At 43.7% G+C, this 27,087-nt stretch overlaps 2 protein-coding genes and 1 long non-coding RNA gene across 5 annotated transcripts in view; 2 read left to right on the top strand and 1 right to left on the bottom strand.

The window, feature by feature from the left end:
• LOC148395662 (uncharacterized) overlaps nt 1-27,087 on the bottom strand; it is a 52,138-nt gene that overhangs the window by 18,669 nt on the left and 6,382 nt on the right. Inside the window, exons 1-4 of one of the 3 annotated variants that reach the window (XR_015859586.1) lie at nt 26,238-26,325; nt 26,083-26,163; nt 25,009-25,168; nt 2,900-3,003 (exon numbers count right to left, since the gene is read on the bottom strand). This is a non-coding gene — a long non-coding RNA (uncharacterized LOC148395662). Of the gene's footprint in view, nt 1-2,899; nt 3,004-25,008; nt 25,169-26,082; nt 26,164-26,237; nt 26,326-27,087 lie in introns of those variants that run through there. The other 2 variants (XR_015859587.1, XR_015859588.1) reach the window with 2 other exon arrangements.
• p2ry1 (purinergic receptor P2Y1) lies at nt 89-2,744 on the top strand. Its single transcript, XM_088381682.1, has 2 exons — nt 89-419; nt 1,147-2,744. Exon 2 carries the CDS (start codon nt 1,180-1,182, stop codon nt 2,239-2,241), a length of 1,062 nt encoding a protein of 353 aa, XP_088237808.1. The 5' UTR covers nt 89-419; nt 1,147-1,179; the 3' UTR covers nt 2,242-2,744.
• Nucleotides 9,617-12,689, top strand: LOC148395663 (ras-related protein Rap-2b). Its single transcript, XM_088381683.1, has 2 exons — nt 9,617-10,475; nt 11,846-12,689. Exon 1 carries the CDS (start codon nt 9,887-9,889, stop codon nt 10,436-10,438), a length of 552 nt encoding a protein of 183 aa, XP_088237809.1. The 5' UTR covers nt 9,617-9,886; the 3' UTR covers nt 10,439-10,475; nt 11,846-12,689.

Below are 27,087 nucleotides of genomic sequence, written 5' to 3'. Positions count from 1 at the left end.
GGCGGTCTGGGAAACATGTGAGTGTTTTTTTGTTTTTTTTTTTTTGTGGCTCTTGTGCACCTCCCCTCCCGCTCTCTCTCTCGTTCTCTCTCTCTCCCGCTCTCTGCAACTCATTCATGCCAATTCCTGCAGCTGTCTCCTTCTTTCTGTTGCGGTGTCCTTCCACCACCGCCGTCTTGCTGCTGGCCACCTTCCGCTTCCTCGCACAAGTAGCCAGCATGTAACTGTCTCCCACACACACACACAGATACACACAAACACACACACATAGCCTGAGTGCAACAGTGCATGCAAGGTCGAAAGTACGCAACTTTTCTGAGCGCCTTAACGGACGGAGCGGAGACACCTGACTCAGCCTTGCTCTTTGTGATTATCTCCCAAGTGGGAATAGGAATGTGGTCTACAAGTGGAACCGAGTGGTGAGTACGTTACGTCCGGGTGTGTGTGATCCAGTGCATGTTTTTGTGCCTGTTCCGCAAAAGGTGAAGATGGTGTGTAACTACTTCTGCAAGTGAATGCAATAAATGCACGCGGATAAATGTTGCAATGCGTTCATGTTGAATTCATACATAGCCAGTTAAAATATATGGTGAAAATGTTATTTATTTATTTATTTATTTATTTTTGGGGCAAAGTGATAATGGAGTTCATACCGCAAGCAAAAAGGTTTCAGGTCCGAATGATATGTCCTTAAACAATATCCAGATATTGGATGCTGGAAAAGTGCCCACTGTGTCAGTCCGTGTGTGTGTGTGTGTGTGTGTGTGTGTGTGTGTGTGTGTTTGTTCCCTACCGATGATTACCTCAGTACCCACAGCATCATTACCTCAAACCAAACAAGCTAAGCTGTGGCTACACCTTCCCCTGTGACGAGATGAACATATCAATCGATGTTGTTAAAATTACGATTGATTGTGTGGGGTCATTGATTGTGTTTTAAAGAGATCATGAAAAATCACAGCACGCAGTTGTTGATTTAGCCTTCCTGACTACAGTCCAAGGAGGTTTAGCTCCAGATAGGCAAGTTCAGAACCAAAAAAAAAAAAAAACCTTTGATCAAAAAAATTAATCGAGTAATTGATTTTCAAGGAAATACTGTCCAACAAGATAGTCTGCTTCCTTAATGTTGGCTTTGATTTTCTCCAGTCAAAGGTCAAACCCCTGCCCGTGACGGACATCATGACCTCCCACCTGAACCTGAGCTCCCTGCTGAACGTGAGCGACCTGCACAATCAGTCGCGAGGATGCTCGCTCACCAAGACGGGCTTCCAGTTCTACTACCTGCCCACCGTTTACATCATGGTCTTCATCACGGGCTTGGTGGGCAACAGCCTGGCCATCTGGATGTTTGTGTGCCACATGCGCCCGTGGAGCAGCATCTCCGTCTACATGTTCAACCTGGCGCTGGCCGACTTCTGCTACGTGCTCTCGCTGCCCTTCCTCATCTTCTACTACTTCAACAAAACCGACTGGATCTTCGGCGACGTGCTGTGCCGGCTGCAGCGCTTCATCTTCCACGTCAACCTCTACGGCAGCATCCTGTTCCTCACCTGCATCAGCGTGCACCGCTACACTGGAGTGGTGCACCCGCTCAAGTCCCTGGGCCGGCTCAAGAAGAAAAACGCCGTCATCACCAGCGCCCTGGTGTGGGCCGTGGTGGTCCTGGCCATCTCGCCTATCCTCTACTACTCGCGGACGGGCTCCAAACGCAACGCCACCACCTGCTACGACACCACCACCGAGGATGAGCTGCCCGGTTACTTCATCTACAGCATGACCTTGACCGTCTTTGGCTTCTGCGTCCCGTTCATCATCATTTTCGCCTGCTACGGCATGATCGTCAAATCCCTGATCTGCAACGACATGAATAACGCGCCCCTGCGGCAGAAATCCATCCACCTGGTCATCATCGTCCTGGCCGTCTTCGCCGTCTCCTACCTGCCTTTCCACGTCATGAAGAACCTGAACATGCGGGCCCGGTTGTACTTCCAGAGCCCGGCCATGTGTGACTTTAACAACCGCGTCTACGCCACCTATCAGGTGACCCGCGGTCTGGCCAGCCTCAATAGCTGCGTGGACCCCATCCTCTACTTCCTGGCCGGCGACACGTTCAGGAGGAAGCTGTCGCGGGCCACCAAGAAGCCCTCCAAGAAGGGCGACAACGCGCTGCAGTCCAAAAGCGAGGAGACGGCACTTAACAGTCTGGCGGAGTGCGTGGAGAACGGCGAGCGGCGGATGTGACCCAACAGTGTTGGATAACAAAACCGACCCGGAAGGGTCATCTTGACCCCTATGTGGATACACGCTTGTGATGTGTCACACCGGCCACAATATTAGGTACACACAAATGCGTCATTTTGTTGTGATCCCTCACGCCCGGTCGACGTCCATTCATATATGTATTTATGCGTATCGTATTTATCTGCGTGACCTTGATTCGTCGTAGCACTTTCTGTAACAAGCTGCATAAAGAACAGAATAAGCGCTACGGGAAACGGATGGCTGGAGATGTCCAAACAGCCGCGTCAATCAAAAGCATCACCCTCCTTGTAATCATCACGCCGTGCCTAATATTGTGGCCTTTTCATCAATCCCAAGGTCTTGTACTCTGGACTAAAAAAAAAAGGTTTTGCTCTTGAATTTGCCGAGGCGTAAAAAGAGATTTAAAAGATCGGAACCTGCACTCAGCAGTCACTGAGCGTGTTCTCCATCGAGGGCCGTTAAGCAGCTTGGGGGGGGGGGGGGGGGTGGGCAGTGGCTGTAACCGACTTGTAAGGACACAACATTAGGTACACCTAATGATAGTACAGGAGCTTTGTCATACTGATTTATGCTAGAAGACGTGTTTTGGATCTCGTTAGATTCTGTTCCTAATGAAGTGTCCGGTGAATACACTTACCGAGATGGAGATTGAAATGCACTACACTGAACGAGGGGGGGGTTCTCCCCCTCCCTACTGCGGACCGCTTTGTCAGCTTGCCGTGTGGCCACCATCTTGTTAACCTGCACAGACAAGAAGAAAACAAGAAGATCAATGCCAACAGTATTTTGTGTATAGGACATTGTCATGAATGTTCTCGTCGCTGTACAGGATGTCGTTTAATATGTGGACGTGGAGTCTGGTAGCAAATACTGTCACTAAAACTAACTGTTTATTGCAACGTGAATAATAAATGTTTTAAAAGAGAGACACTTGGTGATACCGCATGGGCCAATTGGAAGTTGTTGCTTTTCCATTAGAGCACCTCGGTGATCAACAACTGGTTGATTAATAACTGTGAGAAAGGACAACTTTGGATAAAATGTAACTTTTAAAAAGTTAATACAAGAGAGGCACTCAATGTCCTCCATTGTTAGCGTGTCTGGTTTGCTAACCGTTAGGGCACGGCCGTGTTGTACTTCCACAGTCTCGACTTTCAGTCTCTGACATTTGTCTTCTTTACCCAATACAAAAAAGTAAATACAAAATACCCTCGTGGATTGTGAACCGATGGATGAGATCCACGCCGGAGGATTTTTTTGCACTTTGCTGCAGTAGGAGGAAATGAAAGTGTAAGCTGTCCTCTTTTCTTACTCGGATCAAAGGTCGTCAACGAACTTTCGCTTTCAAAATTTCTGAGAAGACGCAAAGGACTGAGGGGAAGAATAAAACAAAAGAGCAGCACGTCTTTTGTGTCGGCCAGGAAGGGGAACTAATTTCCCTGCTTGGCATGTGAATAAAAACAAGCTTTCGATTTTCTTCTTCGCTCGGGCGCCTGAAGGTGATGAAAGCCTTTGTCCTGGCTGTTTTGTTGCTTTTTTTTTTTTGGTCAAAAAGTTAAGCGTTTGACAGTCGTCTTTAAATCTCGGTGATTGATATCTTGGCTTGTGGGTGCCCTTTGAGTCAAGACAGGAAGGACCAAATTTGCAATCAAACTGTTGCACAAAAACAGATTTGAGCAACATGCTGGATTTTCTTGATATTTTTGAATGAGATTTTTTTTTTGTGGGGTTGTTGTTGAGTACAAATTGGTGATAGTTTTGCGATAAAACCGCAGGTGGATCAGTGCGCCGTGGTCCTGTTATTGTTGTTACCATGACAACAGGGTGGCAGCATTTGCCTCGACAGTTGCTTTTTGTGAGCGGGCCAAAACGGGGGAAACGTACTGTGGGAACTAAACACAGACCCACCAAAAAAAAATCCTGCATTTCCTGTGGTGGAAGCCACAACTCCCTGTTACACAATGAAATTTACGCCCTCCGCTACACAATACGATAACATTGAGTTCCCGTGTAAACGACAATGGCGGACTTTTATTTTATTTTTTTTACTGTGGAAGAGGTTTGCCAGCTTGGCATATCTCACACTTCACTGACAGCCAATGACTCAGACTGTGTGAGTCATTGGCTGCGTTGTGTTTTTCTTCACATGAATGGAACGGAATGTCATTTGTCACTTTTAACAATTTGATGACATTTTTCATCGCCTTCTCTTGTTTTGTTGGATAATAATGATCCAACAAAGCTATGATAGGATACAATATAATGTGAATTGGTTTAAAATATGGTGTCTTAGATTGGGTAGCAAAATTCAAAATGGCGTCGGTGATAAATGATCTGTGATTGGCTGTAAGCAAGCAATGGGATGGAAGTGACAAAAGAGACAAAAAGAAAATATATCAAGTTGACTTTCACTATCACGATGGTCATCCCACCAAAATGTTACTGTCTCCGCCCCTTTTTGTCCAATTGGGCACGTTGCAGCTCATCATGCTTTTTGTCCCCTTTTAAATGATTTTGTAATATTGTACAATTGTAAATAACATTAGGAGCAGGTCTTTTAAAAAATGAAAGAAAGTCACATAAGTACTTAGAGGCGGCGGGGGGGCAAGCAGCCCATCCATCATGTTGTCATTCAGTGTGAACATCCAGATTGTAACCGTGTCCATAATAAGGGTGTCAGGATGATGAAGAGCATATGGCTGCAGCACCCGACGATGCTATCGCGAGCCGGCCAGATACCCACTTGGGCCGTTACTTTCCACAGCGTCAGCCCAGCGAGTTGAACGTCTCTGTACGTTGGGAAGGAGGGAGCTTTTGACTTTACACGTCCATCATGTTGACAGTGCAATGGGGAGGGGGGGTAGTCCCGCATGAATTTGTGAACGCTGCCCGGCAACTAGATTTTTTTTTTAATGTCGCCATTATGCAGGTGACCTAACTGCCGGACTGACTTCCCGGCGCCGCTATGTATCACTTTTAAAGGTCAGTCACACATTACAACGCTCTCGAGCAGACACTCGCTCAATCTGGAAGGACCAAACAAAGTTTTAGGTGAGGGATGAAATTGCATATTTCGGAGGGGTGGGGTTTCATTTGCTTTGAGCGCGACCTCAAGCGATGCAACCTGTCATAACTGACACTTGACATGTTTCCCTTTTGCATTTATGCATAAAAAAAAAAAAAAAATGGAAGATAAATTTCCAATCTGGTGAAAAGATGAAGGGCCGACGGCAAACGGAGGGACATGACGGTCAAGTGGGTGTCAGAGCGAGATGTACTGACCCGCCGGCCTGCTTGATAAGTGAGTCTTTGAGATCAGCTGAGGTGAAATGCAAAAAAAAAAAAAAAAAAAAAATGAGAAGGGAGGCGACGAGATAAGGGACCATGAATTTGCTGAGCATGGATCTAAGCTAAGCTAGATCATGCAGTTCTGAGATCTAAATTTCAGCTAAACGCAATCATAACAATCAGTGTCAAAGTCTAAGAATAGCATGAGTCAAAATTGCTGCACGCCGATTGTCGTGGTGTGTAAACACGTGTCGGAATTTACGATCTCAGAAGACGCTGCCGCCGCCTTTAGACGATATTACCGCCTACGCTCTCTTGCAGTGACCTGTGAAGAAGAATGATCCGCCCAAAAGTATCTATCGGGCCACTCTGTGTGTTTTCACAAGTGGATTCATAACACCTCATGTGCTGAGAAAGCTGACACTTGCTTCACGGTTGTTTTTCTTATCTCCTGCTCTTGCTGTTTGTTTTGGTGTGTTTAAAGCCGGGAAGGAAGACATTAGGGACGCGGTGAAAAAAAAGAAAAGAACGCTCCCGCTTTGCTTGTTTTAATGCATCATTGCTTCTATAAATATATAGCATATTAAAGTGGACATTTTAGGTATCCGTATTTTTTTTTTTAAATAGGATAAGAGTTCCTAGCAGGTGAAATAAAAGGTTTCTGACATTCTTCCGACAAAAAAAAATAATAATGTGCTTGTGTGCGTATGTCCTCACCTTATCTTGCTCCTCACAGAAGTTAAAGAATATCTGACTTTTTTTATTGAGTGTCTAAAAGTGTCGATGCAGCATTTGAGTTCAAATTGGAGGTGCTTAAAGGACCCTTGCTTGAGACTATCAGCTATTTCGGTTTGAATCAATCTTATACTTAGACGAACTTCTACTCGGAGAGTTTCCTGAACGTGCCCCAATCGACTTCCGTTTTCCGTCTTTGATTGTTACATTTTTATGTGTTTGTTTACACTGTAGCGTTTTGCCGCTCGTGAAAGCCGATCCAGTCGTCCTGGATTCCCCCGCTAAACTTAGCTGTTGCTCCTTGACGGTGACCGAGCGCTTTTTTTTTTTCTCTGCCTACCGGCCCGCTGTCTCATCTTACTCAGTGCGCATCAAGTCACTAATATGGAAGATATGGATCGGGGCGCGGGTTTGCGGGAGCGAGGAAACCGTTGTTGACATCTTAGATGCGACTTTCAAGGTCAAGTCAATGCCAATGTTTGAACAACTACAACCACGGAGATGTGACTTGTCACGATTAAGTAACAAGATGATGCAACACAACAGGTCGAGAGTCCCTTAAAAACTCTTCTACTTCAAAGCAGTCAGTCGGTTTGCAATATGACAACATGATAAATTGCAATAAATGAATTTTTCTGTCTACGAGTCGGTAAAGCTTATAAATGGCTCACTGTGTTGACTTTGACAAAGTGGTATTGTCCTTGTTAATCAATTTGCTTTCACAGTTTATCTTCTTTCTGTCAGATGACTCCAGGAATTCCTTTCATTTTAGATTGATCGTTGTACATTGTCTGCATCCATTTTAATTCAAAGCAGCAATTTGGATGGATGCAGAGAGATAGATTGATCACATTCAACAAAGATTGAACATTTTCAACCATGAAGGATTCGTAGCACCAATGACATTTCACCCTTTGACCCCTGCCACTGTGGTGGTCTGTATGGCTTATTAATCCGGGCCACATAAAGTATGAAAGCTGCCATTGTGGGGCCCAAATAAAGATGCCGTGTCTTCTTATCTGGCAAGTGTGTGTGTGCTATCCTCGATGAATTCTCACACACATTCCAATCACCATCTGAGCGCACATGTAGGGTTGAACGGCAGTCTGCTGCCCCCTGTTGGACACAACGCCCGGTTGCATATTGCTGCCGCCAGACTGTTAACAGTTTAGTCAGTCAGTCAGTCAGCTTGTTAGCTAACTTTTACAATGTAAATACAAAATATATCGAAATATGTTTTGTTTAATGTCACACATACTTCTGACTACAATTTATAACTACAAAGACATCACAAGATGATATTGTGAGGCGAGGGGGGCTGTGAATTTATTTTAAATGTCACCGCGTGCCTCTACAGGAATGATAAATGACCGTCTGAATAATTCATAAATCAAAAACACACACTAGCACTGCCTCGGAGGCTGAGAGCAAACACAAACTAAAATGGAGTAATTAATTCGGGATAGGGGAAAGCTATAAACAGCACATAATATCCTGGCCCCAACACACACGCACACACTACAATTGAAATGGCAATGCCTAAAACACATTCTTTGAAAGGTCTCTCTCCACCGGCGGGACGAGGGATGCGACTAATCCCCTTAATTAATTAGCTCAATTGTTTCAGACATTTTAATTAGTCTGCCGTCACTCTCAGGGGCCGAGCGTGAGGATTCAAAGAAAGCGTCTGCTGTATCTTTTATGTATCTCCTTGTGTTCTTCTGAACACAAGGGGCCAGTGTACTTCATTTTTCAATTACCACATGCAGGAGAAATGAGGGAGAGCTGAAGTATTTAAAAAATATATATATTACAGAGATTGGTGTAGGAAATTTCAAGTCAGACTTTATGAGTGACCCTTTAAAGTTTGAAGTGACCATCACTCACTTTTTGAGCATTTAGCACAGCGGTGTTAGAGAGCCAAGGCCCGATTAGGCGGTGTGAAAGTAAGCGCCACCTCCGCCTGACAGCACCACACGATTCGTGCCGGAGATCTCATTAGCCTCGGGACAATCCACATGTTTGACCCAAGTCAATGTTAATGATTATGCTTGTATGGAAATGGAGCCTCAGTGACTCACGCTCGTGATTCAGGCTGATGTGTGTATTTATGACTGTGTGTGTTTCCGCATGTGATTTTCTGTGTGTGTGTGTGTGCTCGACTGTTGATTTGTGGACAAATTAAAACTCGATCGATCCAGCTGCCTCCTCCGGAGGTGATGAAGTCACGGCAGCTGGGCTTTGAATCATAACTGATCCGGAACACGTGAAGCTCTTTCCCAACAACATTTACCTAACCCGAGCATGCAATAACGTCACACAGTTGATTGTGGGGGGGAAAAAAAAAAGGGACCTGATACGAATCTGACAGCGATCATTGCGCAATTTAGTGAGCGGAAGCAACGAAGACGACGGTCGTGTTGCTTCATATACGGCCAAAAGTTTTTTAGATGGCAACAACAAAGCCTGCTGTGTCACACGCTGCGGTCACAAGAGTCACTTGACTCTGAGGTGGCAATGGAATTTTTGTGCCAGTGTGTGAGAATTTTTCAGTCAAGCACTTGTTGGATGAGACACTTGGCCTATAAAAAGTAATCACAGCACACCCTTGTCTTGTAAACTTAAATCAATTCTGGTATCAAATGATCTAAGAATATGGCATACATTTGAAAATGGCAGGAGACAGAAATGTCCTGTTGATGCGGGGTGGCCAGAGAATGACCAGGCCATTGCCACGGCGTAGCTCCGGCCCTGCTTGTTGAACAAGAGGCTTACGGCATATTGAAAGTTTGGGACCTAATAATGGAGGTTATATCTTGGGGAAAAAAAAGAGGGGATTTTTTTTTTTTTGCCTCGATACTTTAACAATTAAAAGTCACAAGGATGACTCTTGTAGTAGTCACCGAGGGTTGTTTTGAAAATCTCCCAACACTTGTTTTGAGTCTCAAAAGTTGGTAAAGTACATCACACGACAGCACGCAGGACAAAAGAATGCTGTGAGTCAAGAGGTAGTGAGCAAGGAGATGATGTCGAAACTCCAAGGTGGGGCAGCAGCAGCAGGTCTCGGGTCTACTGCACCTTTAAAATACGCAAAGTGTTCACTTTGAGGGACGTCAGACGTACGCTTGCGTGGGCAGGAAGCTTGGTCCCGTGTCTAATGTTAGAGAAAATTAGCAAGCGCAACACGGGAAACTGTAATATAAATGTAATAATATGCCTGCAGTTGCCCAATATAAATTGAGACGTATGATTTTATTTTGAAAGCGCGTAACGGGAAGTAGATGACGTGTTGAGTACGCTTTACTATAACAAAGTGAGGGGGGGGAAACCAGCGCGGTGCGCCTACTTGAGCGAACAGTGAAGAAGCGAAGGGCGCAAGTACAACAACGAGGCCGGGTGGTGTTAGCACTGACTCGACATGTCACGACATTATTCTTGAGAGTGGCTCGGGAACAACCGAGCTTACCCCCCCGACCGTACACACACCCGGGAGCGGCGCTAGTTCGGCAGCCACGCCCCGTAAGCCAGCGACTGGAAAGCCCCCTCCCCTCCGAATACAACTGCTGGCGGCGAGGAAGCGAGGCTGCTCTCTCGGGGAACCATGAGGGAGTACAAAGTGGTGGTCCTCGGCTCCGGAGGAGTCGGCAAATCCGCACTGACTGTCCAGTTTGTGACGGGGTCCTTCATCGAGAAGTACGACCCTACGATAGAGGATTTCTACCGGAAGGAGATCGAGGTGGACTCTTCGCCGTCCGTCCTGGAGATCCTGGACACGGCAGGCACCGAGCAGTTCGCCTCCATGCGAGACTTGTACATCAAAAACGGCCAGGGCTTCATCCTGGTCTACAGTCTGGTCAACCAGCAGAGCTTCCAGGACATCAAGCCCATGCGGGACCAGATCATTCGGGTGAAACGGTACGAAAGGGTGCCCATGATCCTGGTGGGCAACAAAGTGGACCTGGAGGGGGAACGGGAGGTGTCGTCCGGCGAAGGCAAGGCGCTGGCGGACGAATGGAACTGTCCCTTCATGGAGACCTCGGCCAAGAACAAGACTTCGGTGGACGAGCTTTTCGCCGAGATAGTCCGCCAGATGAACTATGCGTCCACGCCGAATGGCGACGACCAGTGTTGTTCATCCTGTGTCATCTTGTAAAGGAAACTTTGGCGTCTTGCTCGCTTTTTTTGCAATGGTGAGTCGAGTCGTTCCTACTGTGGTCTTTTAAAATTGTGACTTTCTAGACTTCACATCCCCATAAGTTTGTCTGAGGCTGCGATCATCACCCTTTGTTTGCTCAAAAAACTTGGCAAATTCAAAAGAAAAGTCGGTGGAAGGGTGGGGCGGGGGGCTTAGGCAGAAACCACCAAAATGTTGGTGGGATCCGTTTGAAAGCCCGTTTGTAGCATAACATTCAAATAATTTAATAAATTAATGTGTTAACATACTACTCAGTAAACATCATGTTGTCTTACGAAGTCAACAGAGGCAAATGTCATTGTAAAACTTCACATAATGGAACTAGCTCGTAGCTACTTAAACAGAATTGTTGTTTTTTTCTTCCTGGTCACGTGGCCACTTGTTGCTAGGTAAAGTTCAAGAGGCTGAATCTTAGCTGCCCCACTGGCCAATGAAAAAATAGGCTAACGCCAATCAGATTAAAACTAAGAGTAAGAAAAGTTAATTTTGTGCCTGCTCAATACTAAATGCATGATACTTGTTAATTTAACATATGAAATTATAATTAATGAGGCTCCACTATTTACATTCCCACGGTAGCGACATGACCCAAATTTGTAATAAAGTGCAAAAGACTGCAGATTATCACGGAGTTTATAACATAATGGTTAAATCATAAGTACAGTAAATATTTGTATGAAAAACACAATGAATTTACATTGTAGCATAAGAATATGTCACGCGGCACACAAAGGCACGTACAGTTACCACTGCCACTTTCGGTGTGCCGTTTCATTTTCATGGCCTAAAATATGTATTGGAATTATGCCTTTAATATTGTGTAAGTGATTATGAGATTAGATTGGATTATGGAACGTTGCAATTTAAACATTTGGAATGTCGCTAATGTAGGAACCAAAACCGAGGAATCCATTGAACCCAAGTGTAGGCTTAGTTTACCTACGAAGGCTTTCACACAAAGTTTGTCACGCAACATTTACAAGCTTGTTTAGTGGCACACTAGCGGCAGAACCTCCTACTGACCTCGTTACTTTTTGGACCAGTTAGTCATGAACCTGTGACCTTGTAGTCCCGAAACCAGCTCCTTCCAGACTGAGTCAGCTCTTTTGTTTGTTTTGTTCTTGTTTTTCACACTGATAGGATTGAGGAAGCTTCTGACTCGATTACAGAACTGAAGAGACGGGTTGTTCTTGGAATTTGATTAGCTTTTAAAGAAGTCGGAGGTTGGTTCTCTGCCATGAGACCGCGTAGGCTCTTTTCACTTTCTCAGAGCTTCTCCCTGGGTTTCTTTATTGGCCCGCATCCTGGGACTCGTTTGTGGTCCTGGCTTGATTGGTGACCATTGTTTTTGTTTTTTTGTGGCAGTGTGTTGCAGCAAGTGTGTCTTGTTGGCGTCTCAGCCTGGCCTCGGAGGAAAAATGAAGAGGAATGCTGCAGGGGGAACAAGACGAGGAGGAGGAGGAGGGGAGGGGTCCATCCACTCTTCAGGAATTCTGCTGGGTCAGAGAATCTTTGCGGCGTGGTCCACAGTTGAGGTCTGATCCAACCAGTTCTAGACCATCAGGGAACTCAAAATTTTTCCCTCAAGCACGACGCAATGAACATTCGAAAAGACTTTGAAAATATATTTTGTTAATAACCACACTCAAACCTGGACGGGGTACAGAGTGTTTTTGTTCCAAAGTCTAACAAGTTGGTGGTGGAATAACGCAACAACTCTCTTCTTGTCGGGGGTTACAAGGAGATCTTAACGGACTTGGCGTGAGGACCACCGCCTCGTGTCCAGTGCCTTTTGAATTTTTTTTTTGATCCCACCTCCCCAACACACTTCAACTGTTCCTGTTTAGTGCCAACACACCTCGGCGTGGCATTCGAGGTGTTCTGTACAAGGACTGGTGCTCTTCTGTACGTTTGGGTCTTTTTGTTTTGGTTTTCTCCTTTGAGTTGCCGGTGTTTAGAGCCGCGTCCAGTCTTGAAACGCACAGGTACTGGAACCATTACGACAACGGCACCCGACCCACTTGCAGACCTCTTCAATCAATCTTTGTTTTTGTTGGACAAGTGATGATGATGATGATAATAATGTACATGGTGTTGACAAATCTAATCCTGATTGTAAAGTGAATTTTGGACCAGCCTTTTAACTGTGGCCGGTCTGTTTTTAAAAAAAGAACTTTTAATACAGATGGCATTTTTTAAAAAAACAAAACAGGTTGTGTTCTTTCTTTTGTTCCCTTTTCTGTTCTGCTTTTATCATGACCAATTCTTATTTTTGAGGAGGGGCAAGCTTTTGTCTTAACCATTAAAATTTGGCTAGATCATTAATGACAATCTTCTAAAACCTAAATTTTCACAAAAGTGTCACAAAAAGCAAAACCAGCATGGTATGTCACAATACTTCCTCCCTCAACATAAAAATGACGAGCTTGTTTGCGCAACACAACAGGAAGTAAAGCTACCAACAGAATAATCTCACTTGCGATCAAACTTTCCGCCACATAAAAACCAACATTCACGATTGATATCGTAAATGAACCCTGAAGGTTCCTCTTGGTTTGTAAGGCCGTTTGCAATCGTCCTCACATCCATACCATAGGTATCAAATTACACATATTGACTGTATTTCTGTGCGTGTCAGTATGTCAGTCATGTGAAGCGGCGGGTGGTGGTCTACCCGCCAAACTCCTGAGTCAGCGTTTTTGGCTTCGAGCTGATCGTGGAATCAGGTGAGAACGGCGTTGCAATAAAAGATAAAAACGACATACACAGTAACAAAGAAAGCTCAGCGCCGCCTGTACTGCCTGCGGAAGCTCAGGCGTGCATGTGCTCCTCAGGCAGTCCTGTCTACATTCTACCGTGGCACCATTGAGAGCGTCCTCACCAGTTGCATCGCTGTCTGGGGTGGTAACTGCACTGAACAGATCTTGAAGGCCCTGCAGCGCATAGTGAATTGACCTTCTTGCCCTCTGGGAAGAGGTACAGGAGCCTGCGCTCCCGCACCACCAAACTGGCCAACAGCTTCTTTCTCCAGGCTGTTAGGGCCCTGAACTCGCTACCCCCTTCTGCGTAGCGTGCGGCACTGTTGCGCTATTTTCGGGAATGTCTGCTGTACGCGCACTTGCTCCTTTTTTTTCTGCTCCTCTTATTTATTTATTTATCGTTGTGTTATTTATTCATTGTTTATTCAGCACGCTTTTGTTATACTTGTTTACTTGTTTGTCTGTTGTGAGCCATGTCTTGTCACCGTGGGATGGGGGGGAACGAAATTTCGGTTTCTAAAGCTGACTTTGACTTTGACTTTGACACCTCAGCAGTTGTTGAACTTCAAACTGATAAGAGCATTTATTGCTGCTTTTAAGCCAGATGGTGTGAACGTTAACAATCTCTTCCTTCTTTTGACCGTTTCAAGCCACGACTGCGGCGTAAACATCTGATAGCTGAAGAATTTGCCCTTTGGCGGAAACACGGTGGCACGGCAGGTTTTTCTTTCTGCTTGAGGGTTTCACTTCCTAATTTCAACCTCATATTTCCTAGACTTAGGTATCGCAAGGAGTGGCATTTTTTTTTTTCAATGTGGTCACATGATGTGGTTGCCATGGTTACGGGGGTTTGGGCTGAGGTATGACCTCGAGGGCGGCGGCCATTTTGACCACACACACACTAGGCTATGCATTAAAACTGCTTATTGATCTCCTAAAAGATAAATCAGGCTTTTCTGCTGGTGTTGCCGTGATGAGTGGCTCGTTGAAACATTTTTTTTTTAAACACCAGACTTAATCACTATATAGACTCCTCACTGAATTACAGGCTGCATCTGCTCCCCGAGCGTCAGAGTGCTATTTCGGAGGCTGTGTTGTGTACAAGCTTGCGGTTTTCTTTTCTCCACTGGCTGTAGCTCTTTGGCATTCCTCCTAACTGTATTAGCCTCCCTTCATCGAGTTACCCAACGCCGATAATTAAGCCCAAAAGAAAAAAACGCCTGTGCAGCATCTGCGTTAAATCTAAAGTGACAACATGAGTTGATTTAGCCTGGCCATCGTGGTCAGCGATGTTAGTGCAAGTGCATTGCGAGCAGCGAATAAAACGGGGTACACTTTTAAGATTAAAAATGTAACCAAAAATGGCAAGTATAATAGTATGTTGTTGTTGAGAGGCTGACAATAGTAGATACTACTTACTACTACGGTTTAAAAAAAGATTTTGAGGCATGATTTTTTTTTCAACTCAGACATTTTGACTTTTTCAATATATTTTCCCAGAAAAGTGCAGTTAATCCTTCAGATGCTCACAGAGTCGAAGTCTCAGAAGATTTGCTAAGGTCTCAGGAGATTTGTGTAAGTCCCGTGTGATTTGCTGAGGTCTTAAGTGAGGTCAGGCAGAATTTAAAATTTTTTTTTCCCGACGACAACAATTTTGATCCGTCTCACAATTGTTTAACTTCCGGACTAAGTAAATCTTTTCACCAGAAGGGTTCTTGCCGTCCTTTTAAATATCCCCAACCGTCGTTTGCGTGCTTCGCCATAGCAAAGTGTGGAAAGAACCACTTCCTGTTTGTCTTTTTCCCCTATTCAGAATTTCTGCTGCGCTACTTCCCGCAAAGAAGCCGAGACTTGTTCGACCTGACAAGGGTCGGTCTGTTTGAGCCGACGGTCGCTCCGTTTCCCCCGCGAGTCGGGGAGCGGCGTTTCTCCCTGTGGAGCTCGAATGGGAATGCCCCTGAATTCCTCCCATTCCCAACATTCCGCACGCTGTCATGTCTGGACATGTTTTTAGCCGGGAGGTTCTATGGATGTGACTAGCTAATTTTGCACATTTGTGAATTCAGTTATTGGGCGATACTACGCAAAGAATTGCAAAGACTTAAGCAACAAAGTACTTCATCATCCCCGATGTGTCGCAAGATGGATCCAGACAGCTCAAATGCACCTATGCCCATTTTGGAATTACAGAACACCGAAAAAGAAAGTAGGCCAAAGGATCCGGTTGGACTGGTCCGGTTACTTGTAACATCCCCGTGTGGATTAGTAGCTTTTGTTTGGTGACACGGCTACCACGTTTTCGACAATGACCGATTAGGCATAATGCGGTGACGACATAATTGCCGGGAAAACGTAGTTTCACACTAGTAGTTCGCTCACACGGGTCTGAAATCAGTTTTTCGGCAGTGTCCGTTTTTCGGTTTGTTTCCGCATACTAAAAATCGCACACTTTTCTTATTGTAAAATACACAAAGAGGAATGTTTGGCTATGGACTAGCCATTGTTGACATTTTCATGATTAGAACTATCTGGAAAAGCCACCAGAAAACCGTAAACCAGAAAATAGCCAACCGACACGGTACGCTAAAAAGACGTATCGATTTCGTTCACGTCACCATGACGATTTTGGAGCATGATTAGATCTTATCAAGAATACCTTTCTTCGTCCTGCTAGCTACATGACAGAATCCAAACAGGTTTCAAAGATGTTTGGGGTAAAAAGGAGTGCGCTCGATTGCCTTTGGAACCACGCCGTGACCAACCACGTCTTTCTGAAAGACCGGTCGGGTTAGTCCCTATCAGTTTGTTTGCCGTGTTCCCACCTGTCCAAATGAATCACAGGGTAAAAAAAATAAATTTACTGAAGACCGTTTGGTGTCAAAGCATCCTAAGAGTGTTTAGGGTCTTAAGGTCTTTACTCAACTTTGCTTTCAGAGCGACTGACAGAGTTGCTGCGGTTTGGGTGTGGTTTCATTCGCTGCCACGGGACTTATGGTTTGGAACATTTCCTTGTCGTTTTATTTAGTAGCGACGCACGCGCAATCCGAGGCCGTACGTAACCATTTTAAGTGCACACATGCATTTAGAGAAAGGAAGGATGAGTCTCTGCTTTTCGGGTAATTGCGCATGATTCTAGGCCGAAACCGCATAAGGGCCTATGTCGCGTGATAGCTACTGGGAGTTTCTCATCTGGAATATAATGATAGACGCACTCCCCGGACCTCTGGCTCCACCATGATGGTTAGGACCAGACGACAGAAGAATAGCATCCTCGTGTCTAGGATGGTTTGGTCTTGAGTAATCAATCTATTTGTTTGTTTCTTTGGTTGACTTCAGTTTATTTTAAATATGCTATTTATACATGGGGTCGGGTGGGGTACTCCACTTCTTGCCGACCTAATGTTACACCATCTAGTGTTTGACAGTGGAATTACACCCAAAACTGTTATTAACCGTGAAAATAGCGTGAAGGCAAACTTGGAGGGGAGTTTACTGCACTTAAAACATTTATCCCGACTTACTGGGTCACTCATTGTAGTTTTGAAACTCTTCTTTGTCTCTGCATGACAGTACTATACTGCCCATAGTGGCCAATTTAAGCACACCAAAGGAGCTTCAATGAATTAATAAGGATGGACATACTGTTTAATTATATATGATTTAATTTTAGTTGTTACACATTTTTATTATATGAATTTATATTATATATTTTTTATATGTATTAATACATTTTATTTTCCTTGTTGACCAATATATTTTTTTGTTTTTTTCCTGAAGGGAGGTTAGAATGGATTGACCTTTCCATTGATTTTATCGGAAAAAGATTTGCAATGCAAACGTTTGTAGCATAATCATGGATCGTATTTGCTGAGAAAAATCCCGCATTTGACCCCGACTCTTCCTGCTTTCCCCACCCCCCCATCATCATCAAGTACAAGAGGAATCGGAGGAGCCTCCTCCGGGGCCTGAGTCATGTGAGCGCTTCCCACCACCTCATCCGTACCGTGCTGTCACCACAGCAACCCCGTCCCGCATTGTGACTAACGTGCCGCGACATCCCTGACCTTCCAACCCGGCCCCCCCGGACTTCTCTTTCCATCATCTTCCATCGCCTGCTTTCCTCCCTGCATTCCTTCGCCTGTCATATTGCAGCTGAGGTGTTTGCTTATCTCCACATGCTGTTCTTCCTTCGCTCACCCCCGCCCTGCCAAGTCAGGAGTTGTGATTCATAATCAAATTTTGTTCCTCTGGCACATTTTATACAACGTGTCTTTTGTAACCTGAGCGGCAGGCAAATGAGGTGGGAGTGAAAAAACAAAAAAAGCTATAGCTATAGAAACAATACGTTTCCCTCTTTCTCAATTTAGACACGAGAAGAATGTTTTTTTTGGGATTCTGTGTAAAACATTATTTGACTTCCCCCCGCAATCTATAACATCAGCCGTTGGAGCTTTTACAGCAGCAGCATTAGCATAACATTGACGTATAAGCTATGAGCCAGGCCGCTTCATTGTTGTTTTACTGTTAAAGCAACAGTAAGGAAGAATGCTTTTTTTTTTTTATGTTTTTATTGCTCCACGACTTTTATTACTCCCAGGCACAACTCGGAACAATAACATGTAGCACGAGAGGTGTCCTGGCTGCTCAAACACTGACTGTGAGAGAACGTTGCCATGGCAATGACAGAGATGCTACAATAGGCCAGTATCACGGCCAAAATATATATATATTTTTTTTAACTTGTAGCTTTTTAAAAGCTTTCACTGCACCCATGATCAAAATGTTATTACTACAGTAAAATGAAATTTTGCTTACTCTATCAAGAAAAAGTGCAAGTTCTTCCACACTTCCATCATACTTGGATTTATTTGTTGGCATAGTCGTCTTTTATGACCTCATCTTTAAAAATGCCCCGTTGTTGACGTTTATGGGAATTTTGCAGCGGCAAATCCCGCAGGAAATTGTTCATATCCTGCGTGGAGCAATGGAAGAGGAAGTCTCGTGTGACATTGAGAATCTGCGGCCTCGTGACCCACATTAGCGCCGCTGGGCCACACAGCAAATTTTGGGTGCACCCTCATTTTTGTTTTCATAAAGCAGCTGCTGGGCCCAAGTGTTTCGAAGAATGTTTACAATTGGGGTGCAGTGAAAGTGTGTGTGTCCATCATACGTATAAATATTATATTAAGAAAGCACGAGAGAGAGTTTTGCAATAACAGTGGCCACGTTGTTTGGTGAATGACTTAATTGTGAGGACGTGCGAAAGAAGCACTCCGAGATAATTGTCACATGTGACATGACACTGAATAGCGTCGATGGTATCAAGTGACGAGCGCGGTGCTGACAGGAAGGATGGGTGGATCCACAATTCCGGTGCCCTGACTAGGACTTTTAACACTCACATTTTTCTTCATTGATAGTTAGCTATTGGAACCTCTTTCTTGGATTTCAGTCAATGTGTACGCCTAAGAATAAAAGAAAATAAACTATTTCTTAAAATGAGTATTTTCCAAAAATATTTTTAAGGATATTCTAAAAGTATTTTTCATGTTAAATATGACTACAAATGTATTTTGCTAACTATGCAGATAAAAAAACTAAATGTAAAAAATATGTTGAAACGTTTTCGAAAATATTGAAATTGTTCAACTATTGTTTATATTTCATTAATATTCATTTTTTAAAATCAATTTAAGATGCAAATTATACATTGAACATTTTCAACTATAGTGAAAATTACCCAAAAGATTAAATGTATGTTATATTAAAAATAATACATTTGTATGATTATAAAGAAAATTCCATTTAGCAATATTTATTTTAATCTTAAGTGTTGGCGTAACTTTGGCTTCATTGTTTTTCAAGATGATGTCATCATTCCCCGATTCAACTAATAGTCCATCATAATATTTTTTTATCCCGTTCATAAATACGTTTTGGAGCTGCGTTGGCCCCAGGCAGACTCGCCGTTTCATCTGCTTTGCCCCCATTTAGCTACAGCGCGAGTAGCTCTCCTCATCTCTCATCTCAGCAGACGAGCGTGTTAGCCTTTTCGGTTGGTGCTCCGTATTCGTTTGACAGAAGGACAAATGTTGACTAAATCAGATTTCGAAGCCGCCAAATGCCTCCCGTGAGATTTGTTTCCCTTTTGCAAGTGTGATTAGAGCCCAGCTGATTGATATTTAATGTGTGAAATGTCAACTGTAATGACTTGTGCGCCAATTAGGGCAAGGAGGGAGGGGGGGGGGGGGGGGGTTGAAAAGCAATATCTGAGCATATCAATGAGGCAGGGAGACAGAAACTAAAGATGGAGGAGAGCAACCGATTTGAATGTTACGAAAGCACGTGGAGCGCAAGAAAACAAATTGCTATTCATTTTTTTACTTTGACGTTTACATTAATGGTTCATCGAGCGATTCCAATGGCTGATAGTCTTGAATAAAATATTCCTACCAGGGGTGCAAAGTGCTGATCCGTCTTCGTCGCCAAATGTTACACAATTTGTGGAAAATAAGTGTGACTACAAAAATACAACGTAGCGGTGGGTTGCATTTTCAAATTATTTGTTTTTGGTTGTTTGTGATCATGAAACTGATCCTGATACAAAAAAAAATAAATCTGGCATTTCTGTAGTGTTCAACCAACTTTACTTTAGTCAAAATTGTCTAGGTTGGGTGTTGAATGCCTCTTGGCCATATGGACCTTGAGGGGCTTAGTGGACCCCCCCACTAACCCCCCGGGCCTGCTGTTCAAGGGGCATCTTTTCTCAAAGTACCTGTCAAGAGTTACTTTTTTTTTTTCTGTTCCTGTATGACATTTTCATGAAAATATTCAAAGTTTGACTCTATTTCGCTATCTATGGTTCTTCTCTTCATACGTGTTGTTGATACGCTTAGTTTTTGCAGTTGCGCATGTGTGTGTGTGTGTGTGTGTTGTTTTGAGGAAGTCTACACTTTGGACCATATGGTGCCTGCTGGGCAAAGATAAATCCCCACAGGACACTCACACACACACACACTCACGTCACATAAGGAGCCCACCTACGTTATCGAGTTGCCACCTTCGCGTCTGCGGTTGCGTAACAGCAATATGCAACCTCTGTGTTAACTTGTCAGCCAGTCTTCCTCCTCCTACTCGGTTGATCTGGCGTCTGCCTACCAGCCTGTACTTGTCTACGTGTACTATATATACACACACACACACATATACATATACACACACACACACAAGTGTAGCAATAATCCAGCCTTTCACAACAGTACATTCAGTACAGACAACAAAATGATGCCCGAGTCGAGGCAACAGAAGAAGCACATTCAGTTTCACCCCCCCCAAAAAAAAGAAAAATCGCTGACACAAGCCAACTAATTGCTTCACTTTACACGTCTGACCTGCCAAGACTTGCATCAGACTGAAAAAAAAAAAAGGAAGGTCAGGGGAATCAAAAAGAATCACACTTCCTCTTTCTAGCTCTCTGTACGAACGATGACTTACGGCCATTTTGTAAAAAAAAAATATGGTGAAAGAGTAAGGACGTGGGGGGGCCAATCCCCCCCCCCCCACCAGCCACTTGTGTCTGACAAGGGCACAGCTGCCCGAGAGAAAGAAAAGAAGAAAATTCGCCGAAGCTGCTTTGGTTGCAATTGCTGCAGTTAAGGTAACAAAAACAGCACCAGAAGAAAAAGGACAGGCGGCGAAACTTCAGACTTGGCCTGCTCGACCCGTCGCTATGACGACGCCACCCTTTAATTGGCGCTATCCGCACTTCTGTCCCTCTGTGGGTATTTTAGCACACCAGCATCATTAGGTAAACAATGTGGGTAAATGTGCTCTTGGGCTTTCTTATCACGACATCTCCTTCCTGGAATATCGGAATCAAAATTCATACGGAGGTGAATCGACATTAATCGTGATTGACGCGGATGCATTCTTTTAAAAGGGGACGTGCATTTTTCGGCAGATTTTTCAGGGTGCCACATGTGTTCTCAATCGACATGATACGATTTTACGGTGGCGGTTTACTGCCTTGTCAAGGTGCACGGCTCCTCCGCCGTGTCCGTCATGCTTCCCGCGGAATATTCGCCTATTTCTGGAAACGAGTGTAGGCGGCTGAGAGCGAAGTGTTCTCATGCCAGGAGGACATGATGGGAGATGTTCTTGTGAGGAAGCGTTCGCTGGCCACGACATTAGGAACACCTCCGGAAAGATAACACGAACAATATCAGAGGTATTAATAATAAGATTATTGTGAGGACTTCACAAGCTCAGACAAAAAGCAATAATTATTCATTCTAATACATAATGACCCAATTTAAAGTTAGAAAGAATAATAATACAGAAGGTACATTTAAAAACTATTTTGGTGCACGGCTCGCAGCAGGTGGCTCAATCTGACACGGCAAGCGGCAGCCTTGCGCGACGGTAAGCGAGCTATTACCGAAAACCGTTACAAAAGGTGTTTTGGTGGAACAACAGCTCGACTCAGCTGTGCATTCCTGTGAAGTGAATTCACTCCCCGCAACCTCCAGGGAGCAGACAAGCCAACACACATCAGCATACACTACATCGGAGACTGCTGATGATAAGATAGCGTTGGGCTAAACGGCTAGCGGGACAATAGCATTGTAAAATGTTGACAGGAAACAGTTCGGCTCCAAATCGACAATCAAAGAACAACAAATATTCCCTCTCACCAACAAGTGTTCAAGATAGCTAACCGGTGGAAACGTCCTAAATGAAGCTTCAAATTTGCTTCATGAACCAGTTGTATTTTTGAGTCCTCCAGAAAGCACTTTACACGAGTCATTGTACTTTCAGCGCAATGTTGAACAGAGCGCCATCTAGAGGAGTCAAAAAGTACAACAACTGCAACCAAGCTCAGAACCATGCGGCTTGGGTTTTTTTTTTTTACCAAAGAAGCAACAAACATTGGGAGGGGAAGAGGCGCCATATTGTAAGTAGTTCACTGACGTGAGACTGTGACAGTACACGCTGGCACCATTGTGTTGGGCTCAATGCAGACCCACAAACACACTGACCCTGTATTGTCTTTTACGATTAAAGCGCCGTGCGAGCGATTTTCACATTTTGGCAGCCGGTCAAGTGTGAAAAGCGATTTCACCTGTGATAAAAGTGCCTCGGCAATCGGGGTGCATTTTTTATAGGTGCCTGGATTTCAAGAGGCAGAACTAATCGAACCACGCCTATTTTTTTCCTTGCTTTAAAAAACGATGACCGCAACCAGCTTTGTTCCCCGAGCATCAGCGGGCCAAACGAACCCTACGCTTTTGTTTCACACACATTTAGTATTATTTTTTTTAAATGCCGCCAAGGGTTGCATTAGTCTGCGTGGGGGTCACAGCTTGTCTGTCTGAGCCAGGAGCCTCTCTTCAAATCTGCTATACACAGGCAAAGAAAGCGAGAGCAAAAAAAAAAAAAAAAGATGAAAAGATGTAGCCGAGAGAGGACGGATGACTCAGTGTGTAGGAGCGAGAGAAATCCGTGTACAGCTCTCTGACAAGCGTGATTGTTATCTCAGCTCCAAGTGCAAAGTCGTTTACCCGTTTCTCTCCGTGTATCAATACACTACTCATTAGTTCGACCAAACTATCTATCAAGTCTTCAGTATGGATAAAATACGTGCCATCCAGGACCAAGTTTCTACCGAGCCACGGTTGTCAGACGTTCTATTTAACAGCAGGCACAAAATATGAGCTCACCTATTTCACGGATGAGCTCATACTGCGGCTGTCTTTTGTTCGCTCGTGGCCAACGCATCCTCTCTCGTGTCCGCCGCCACCGTCAAAATATGAATGTATATCAACACGAAGTAAACCAGCGTGATCTTGGAAGATCCATAATGACAGCGTCAAACAAAACTGAGCAGTTTCAAGGACAAAGTCGCTTTTCACGCCAGCGTTTTCGTTTTGAAATGATGAAAGAAAATATTTATCTTGGTAAATAAATGTGGGGAGTGATTTAAAATCATAACTGTTCCAGGTTTCCCATGGCAACAGTGTTGCAAATATCAACCGGGGCATTATTCACTCGACAGAAAAATGTGTACATTTGCCATCCTGATGATGTCATCGTTTTCTCAAAACCCAAGGGGCGCTAAATGATTTATTGCGGATGTTTTAGTGACTTGGTGGTGTGTGTGTGTGTCTACACAGTCTCACAAACTACCACTTGTACTGTTTACCATTCTTTGTTGTGTAAAAAGATACAGGATGACAGAATAAAGACAAAAAACAGAGAGGGAGGGGGGGTTGTCATGTGTCATCCGAAGACAAAACCGTCATTCAACAACAGTGTGGGCCGCTCAGGCGGGAGGACTGCATCCGCGAGCTGAGCGGTGTGGGAGGAAAGAGTGAGAGGCGACACAGAGGAATGAGCTATTTCGAGCGCACCATGACACCCTGACAGGACAGCGAGACGTATGACACGCTTGCTTTTTCACCTCGCGTTTGAACACAACTCAGCGGGGAGCGCCGACATGTCTGAAAAGTACTCGGCTATCAATTAGGGGTCTTTGATTAAATGTCACCACGATCCAAAATATATCGCGGGTATTATTTAATTCATTAAATTTTTCTAAGGCTCGTCCAACACGACTGAACCGTCACACCGTTTTCATGATTGGTCAACAGTCTGATTTCAAAAGCGAAGTGTGGAGAGTCTCTGTTGCCAAAACATGCAGCAATCACTGCCGACAATCTTTCAAAATCTTTATTTCTTCTATTTGTAGGACGGGTCAATCTGCTTATTCCTCGACATTGACGCCATCTTGTTTGTCGTTTTTAAAAAGAAATACGGTACGACATGGCGTCTCAAACCGTTAGCCAATGATAACTCCAGGGGGCACAATTTACAGCCAGGTTGGATATTCATTTTGCTAAAATTATTCCTACACAAAGATGATATCGCTCTGTTTTGATTGACAGGTCAAATCCCAAACAGGGACCGTGAACAGATTCTAATAAGAGTGCCAGAATTGAAACTAAATGAGTCCTATTTGATTTTATTCCCCTGATGCTGCAGTCAGCTGGTTCTAAATGCGTGTGTGGGATAACCAAACAAATGTATCTTCTGGTTTACGCCCGGCGGGACTAAATTGCTGTTTGTCCACCTCCTTTTCAAACACACAAGCACACACACGCAAACACAGTCTGTAAACAATGCAACAACATTCCCGCCGCCTGTTTTTTTTCGGGACATTTGTTTTATAAATCGTCTTCACAGATGTTATCTTTGCGGCAAACGAGCATCCGCATCTTTCACTTTGTCACGACACGGCCTCATTGAACACTTAATGAGATGCAGGAAAAGATGTGGGTGAATGTTGTGGACACTAACACAACAACAATCAAATCAAAAGTTAACATTGTGTTTGTAGAGGGAGAATGTTTTAGTTGCCCTTTTGGTGCCCTCATCAGAATCCCATGAAAATCATCATGGAAATGAAGAAGAATAAAAACTCTCACGCACAGATGATTAATTATGCAATTCTGCTGGAGACAACAAAAGAGGGGGGGGGGGGTAGACTGACATTTTCCAGTCATTTTGTCAGTTTTCAATTCAATGTTTTTCTAAAATGCAAAGGTTTTACTAAATAACTCATACATTTGTTGTCATAAAACTTGCAAAACAATAAGACAGTTTGCAAATAACAAGAGAGCAAAAATAGGAACATGGATAAAATGAGGCCTTTAAATACTTTTTTAAACTTCAAAACACAGGAAATGACTTAAAAAAAAAAGTGTACTTTACCTTGTACTTGTTGAGATGTCGCCCTCTAGTGGCATATTGACGAAGCTCCTCACACCATCCTCACATAAGGTTATTTGAATCCATCTTAAGGCGTTTTGATATCCATCTCAACTCTAGGTGAGATCTGGTTCATTTCTCCACAAACGATGACATCATCATCCTACACGAAGGCACACACTGGGTCAATCAGAGGTCATCTCATCAGCACCAGCCAAATGCCCCGTAACCATGACGACGAGCCCAAGTGCCAACAATGTGTGCGATGGACGCCCCCATTGTTGTTTCCTTACACACTTGTGTACATGGAGAGAACGAGCGGGTTCATCAGCTGACACATTTGCAGACATTAGCTGTTTTCGAGCAACATATGGCTCTTGCATAAATAATGAGACGGAGGCGGGCCGTCGTCGGTTCTTTGTCGACAGGGGGCCGGGAGACGCGTGGGTGGCAACAGACGAGAGGGGATGCGAGGACTCCCGACGAGTGGCAATGAGTCACAACATTATGGAGGGAAGGTCAGCTTTAATAAATGCCACAAGATGAAGAAAGCAAAGATGGATTGAGATCATGATGGACAATCCATGGAAGTTTTCCTCAGCTCATCTTCTAGGGTTATTTGGACCCATTTATTTTTATTATTAAATGGTTTACTCACAATTGAATGTGCTTGTTGTGCAAATAAACAAGAATTCTATTCTAGCATGTTAATGAGAATAACACACAAGAGCTTCTCAACTTTCAAAGGTGACATTAGGTCGGATAGCTCGGCCCACACAACTTGAGGTTAAACTCGAACCCAGCTAAGCAGCTTAGAGACAAAAGCAAATCCGCAGCAAAGATTGATTCTTGTGTACATACAAAGCAACATTTGAAGTATTTGGAATGTGAGAACTGGTTTGGAATCTGATGGAGCAGAAAGTGAAACGTCTCATATGTTTTTAGTTTACTTTTGGGATAAACATCTGTGCACCTGCAGTGGTCAGCTGGAGTGACTCAAGATAAAAAAAAAAATTCTGACAGCATATTTTAACCATTAATAGTTTTAAATGTACAGTGATAATATTTAACACTTACAGAAATTCAAGTCCCAGGAACCACAGTGGAGTGACTCAACACTTGGCCACTTGTTTGCTTCAAATTGTTTCATCCTCTTCCCTGTTGAGGTTGAAAGTAAAATTAAATATGAATGAAAGGAAATTATATGTTATGGATTTAAGCAAACAAGATACCTTCGTCCGAAAAGTTTGCTAGCTTACCGGCACACAACGTAAAACTCATATTAGCCAGCTGCAGCTGTCAGTCTAATTAAAAAAGGAGGGAGAAAAAAGCTGCAGCTGTGTTCTTCCGCTATGTGTTTATATTATACTGCCTCTTGGTGGCCAAGGCAGGAACAACAGTAGGCACTCAAAGTATACCGCTACAAACACTTTTTCCACCTTTTATGTACTTTTCCTATTTCCCAAGATAATAAATTCAATAAATAAATAAAAATTGTGAAATCCTCAACAGAGATTATAATTGCTATTGACTAGATATTGCTGGATGGAATTTCCTTTGATTGAAACGCCTGTCATAGTTGTTTTATTTAATATCTTAAATGCAATTTGGCATTTTTATATATATTTTTAGAAAACTACTTTATGTACAGTTCCAACTGCATTTAAAATACACATATACTGAAGCGCAGTATTTTTGTCAGTTCATGTTGCAAATCCGCTTTTAGCCACAAGGTGACGCACGGCAGCTACAATTCAAAGTAACATCACGTTATTGTACACAGAGCTGGTTAGATTAAATAAATGTAGTTAAACTCGTGCAATAAATTGATTGTAATAATTATTAATTAATTAAAATATTCAAAAATGTATAGTATTATTCCTGACATGTAATTCAATAATTGAAACGTGCAAAAGTCGTATTTTTAAGTTTAAAAGCACAGAATGTAAACGCACTAGATTGTACTGTTAAAGAGTTGTGAGAGGGTCGATACTGCCCGCTTGGGGGTCCGCACATGAGAACCGGACGAGCGGTGTCTCCTTTCCACTTCTATCCCCGCCCCCTGGCCCAGTGAGACTTTAC

The sequence above is a fragment of the Syngnathus floridae genome, chromosome 7 (genome assembly GCF_059516105.1).
Source record: "Syngnathus floridae isolate MCC-2025c chromosome 7, RoL_Sflo_1.0, whole genome shotgun sequence".
NCBI lineage: Eukaryota > Metazoa > Chordata > Actinopteri > Syngnathiformes > Syngnathidae > Syngnathus > Syngnathus floridae.
The sequence above is the reverse complement of the archived record's forward strand: the minus strand, read 5'-3'. Positions and strand labels throughout refer to the sequence as shown.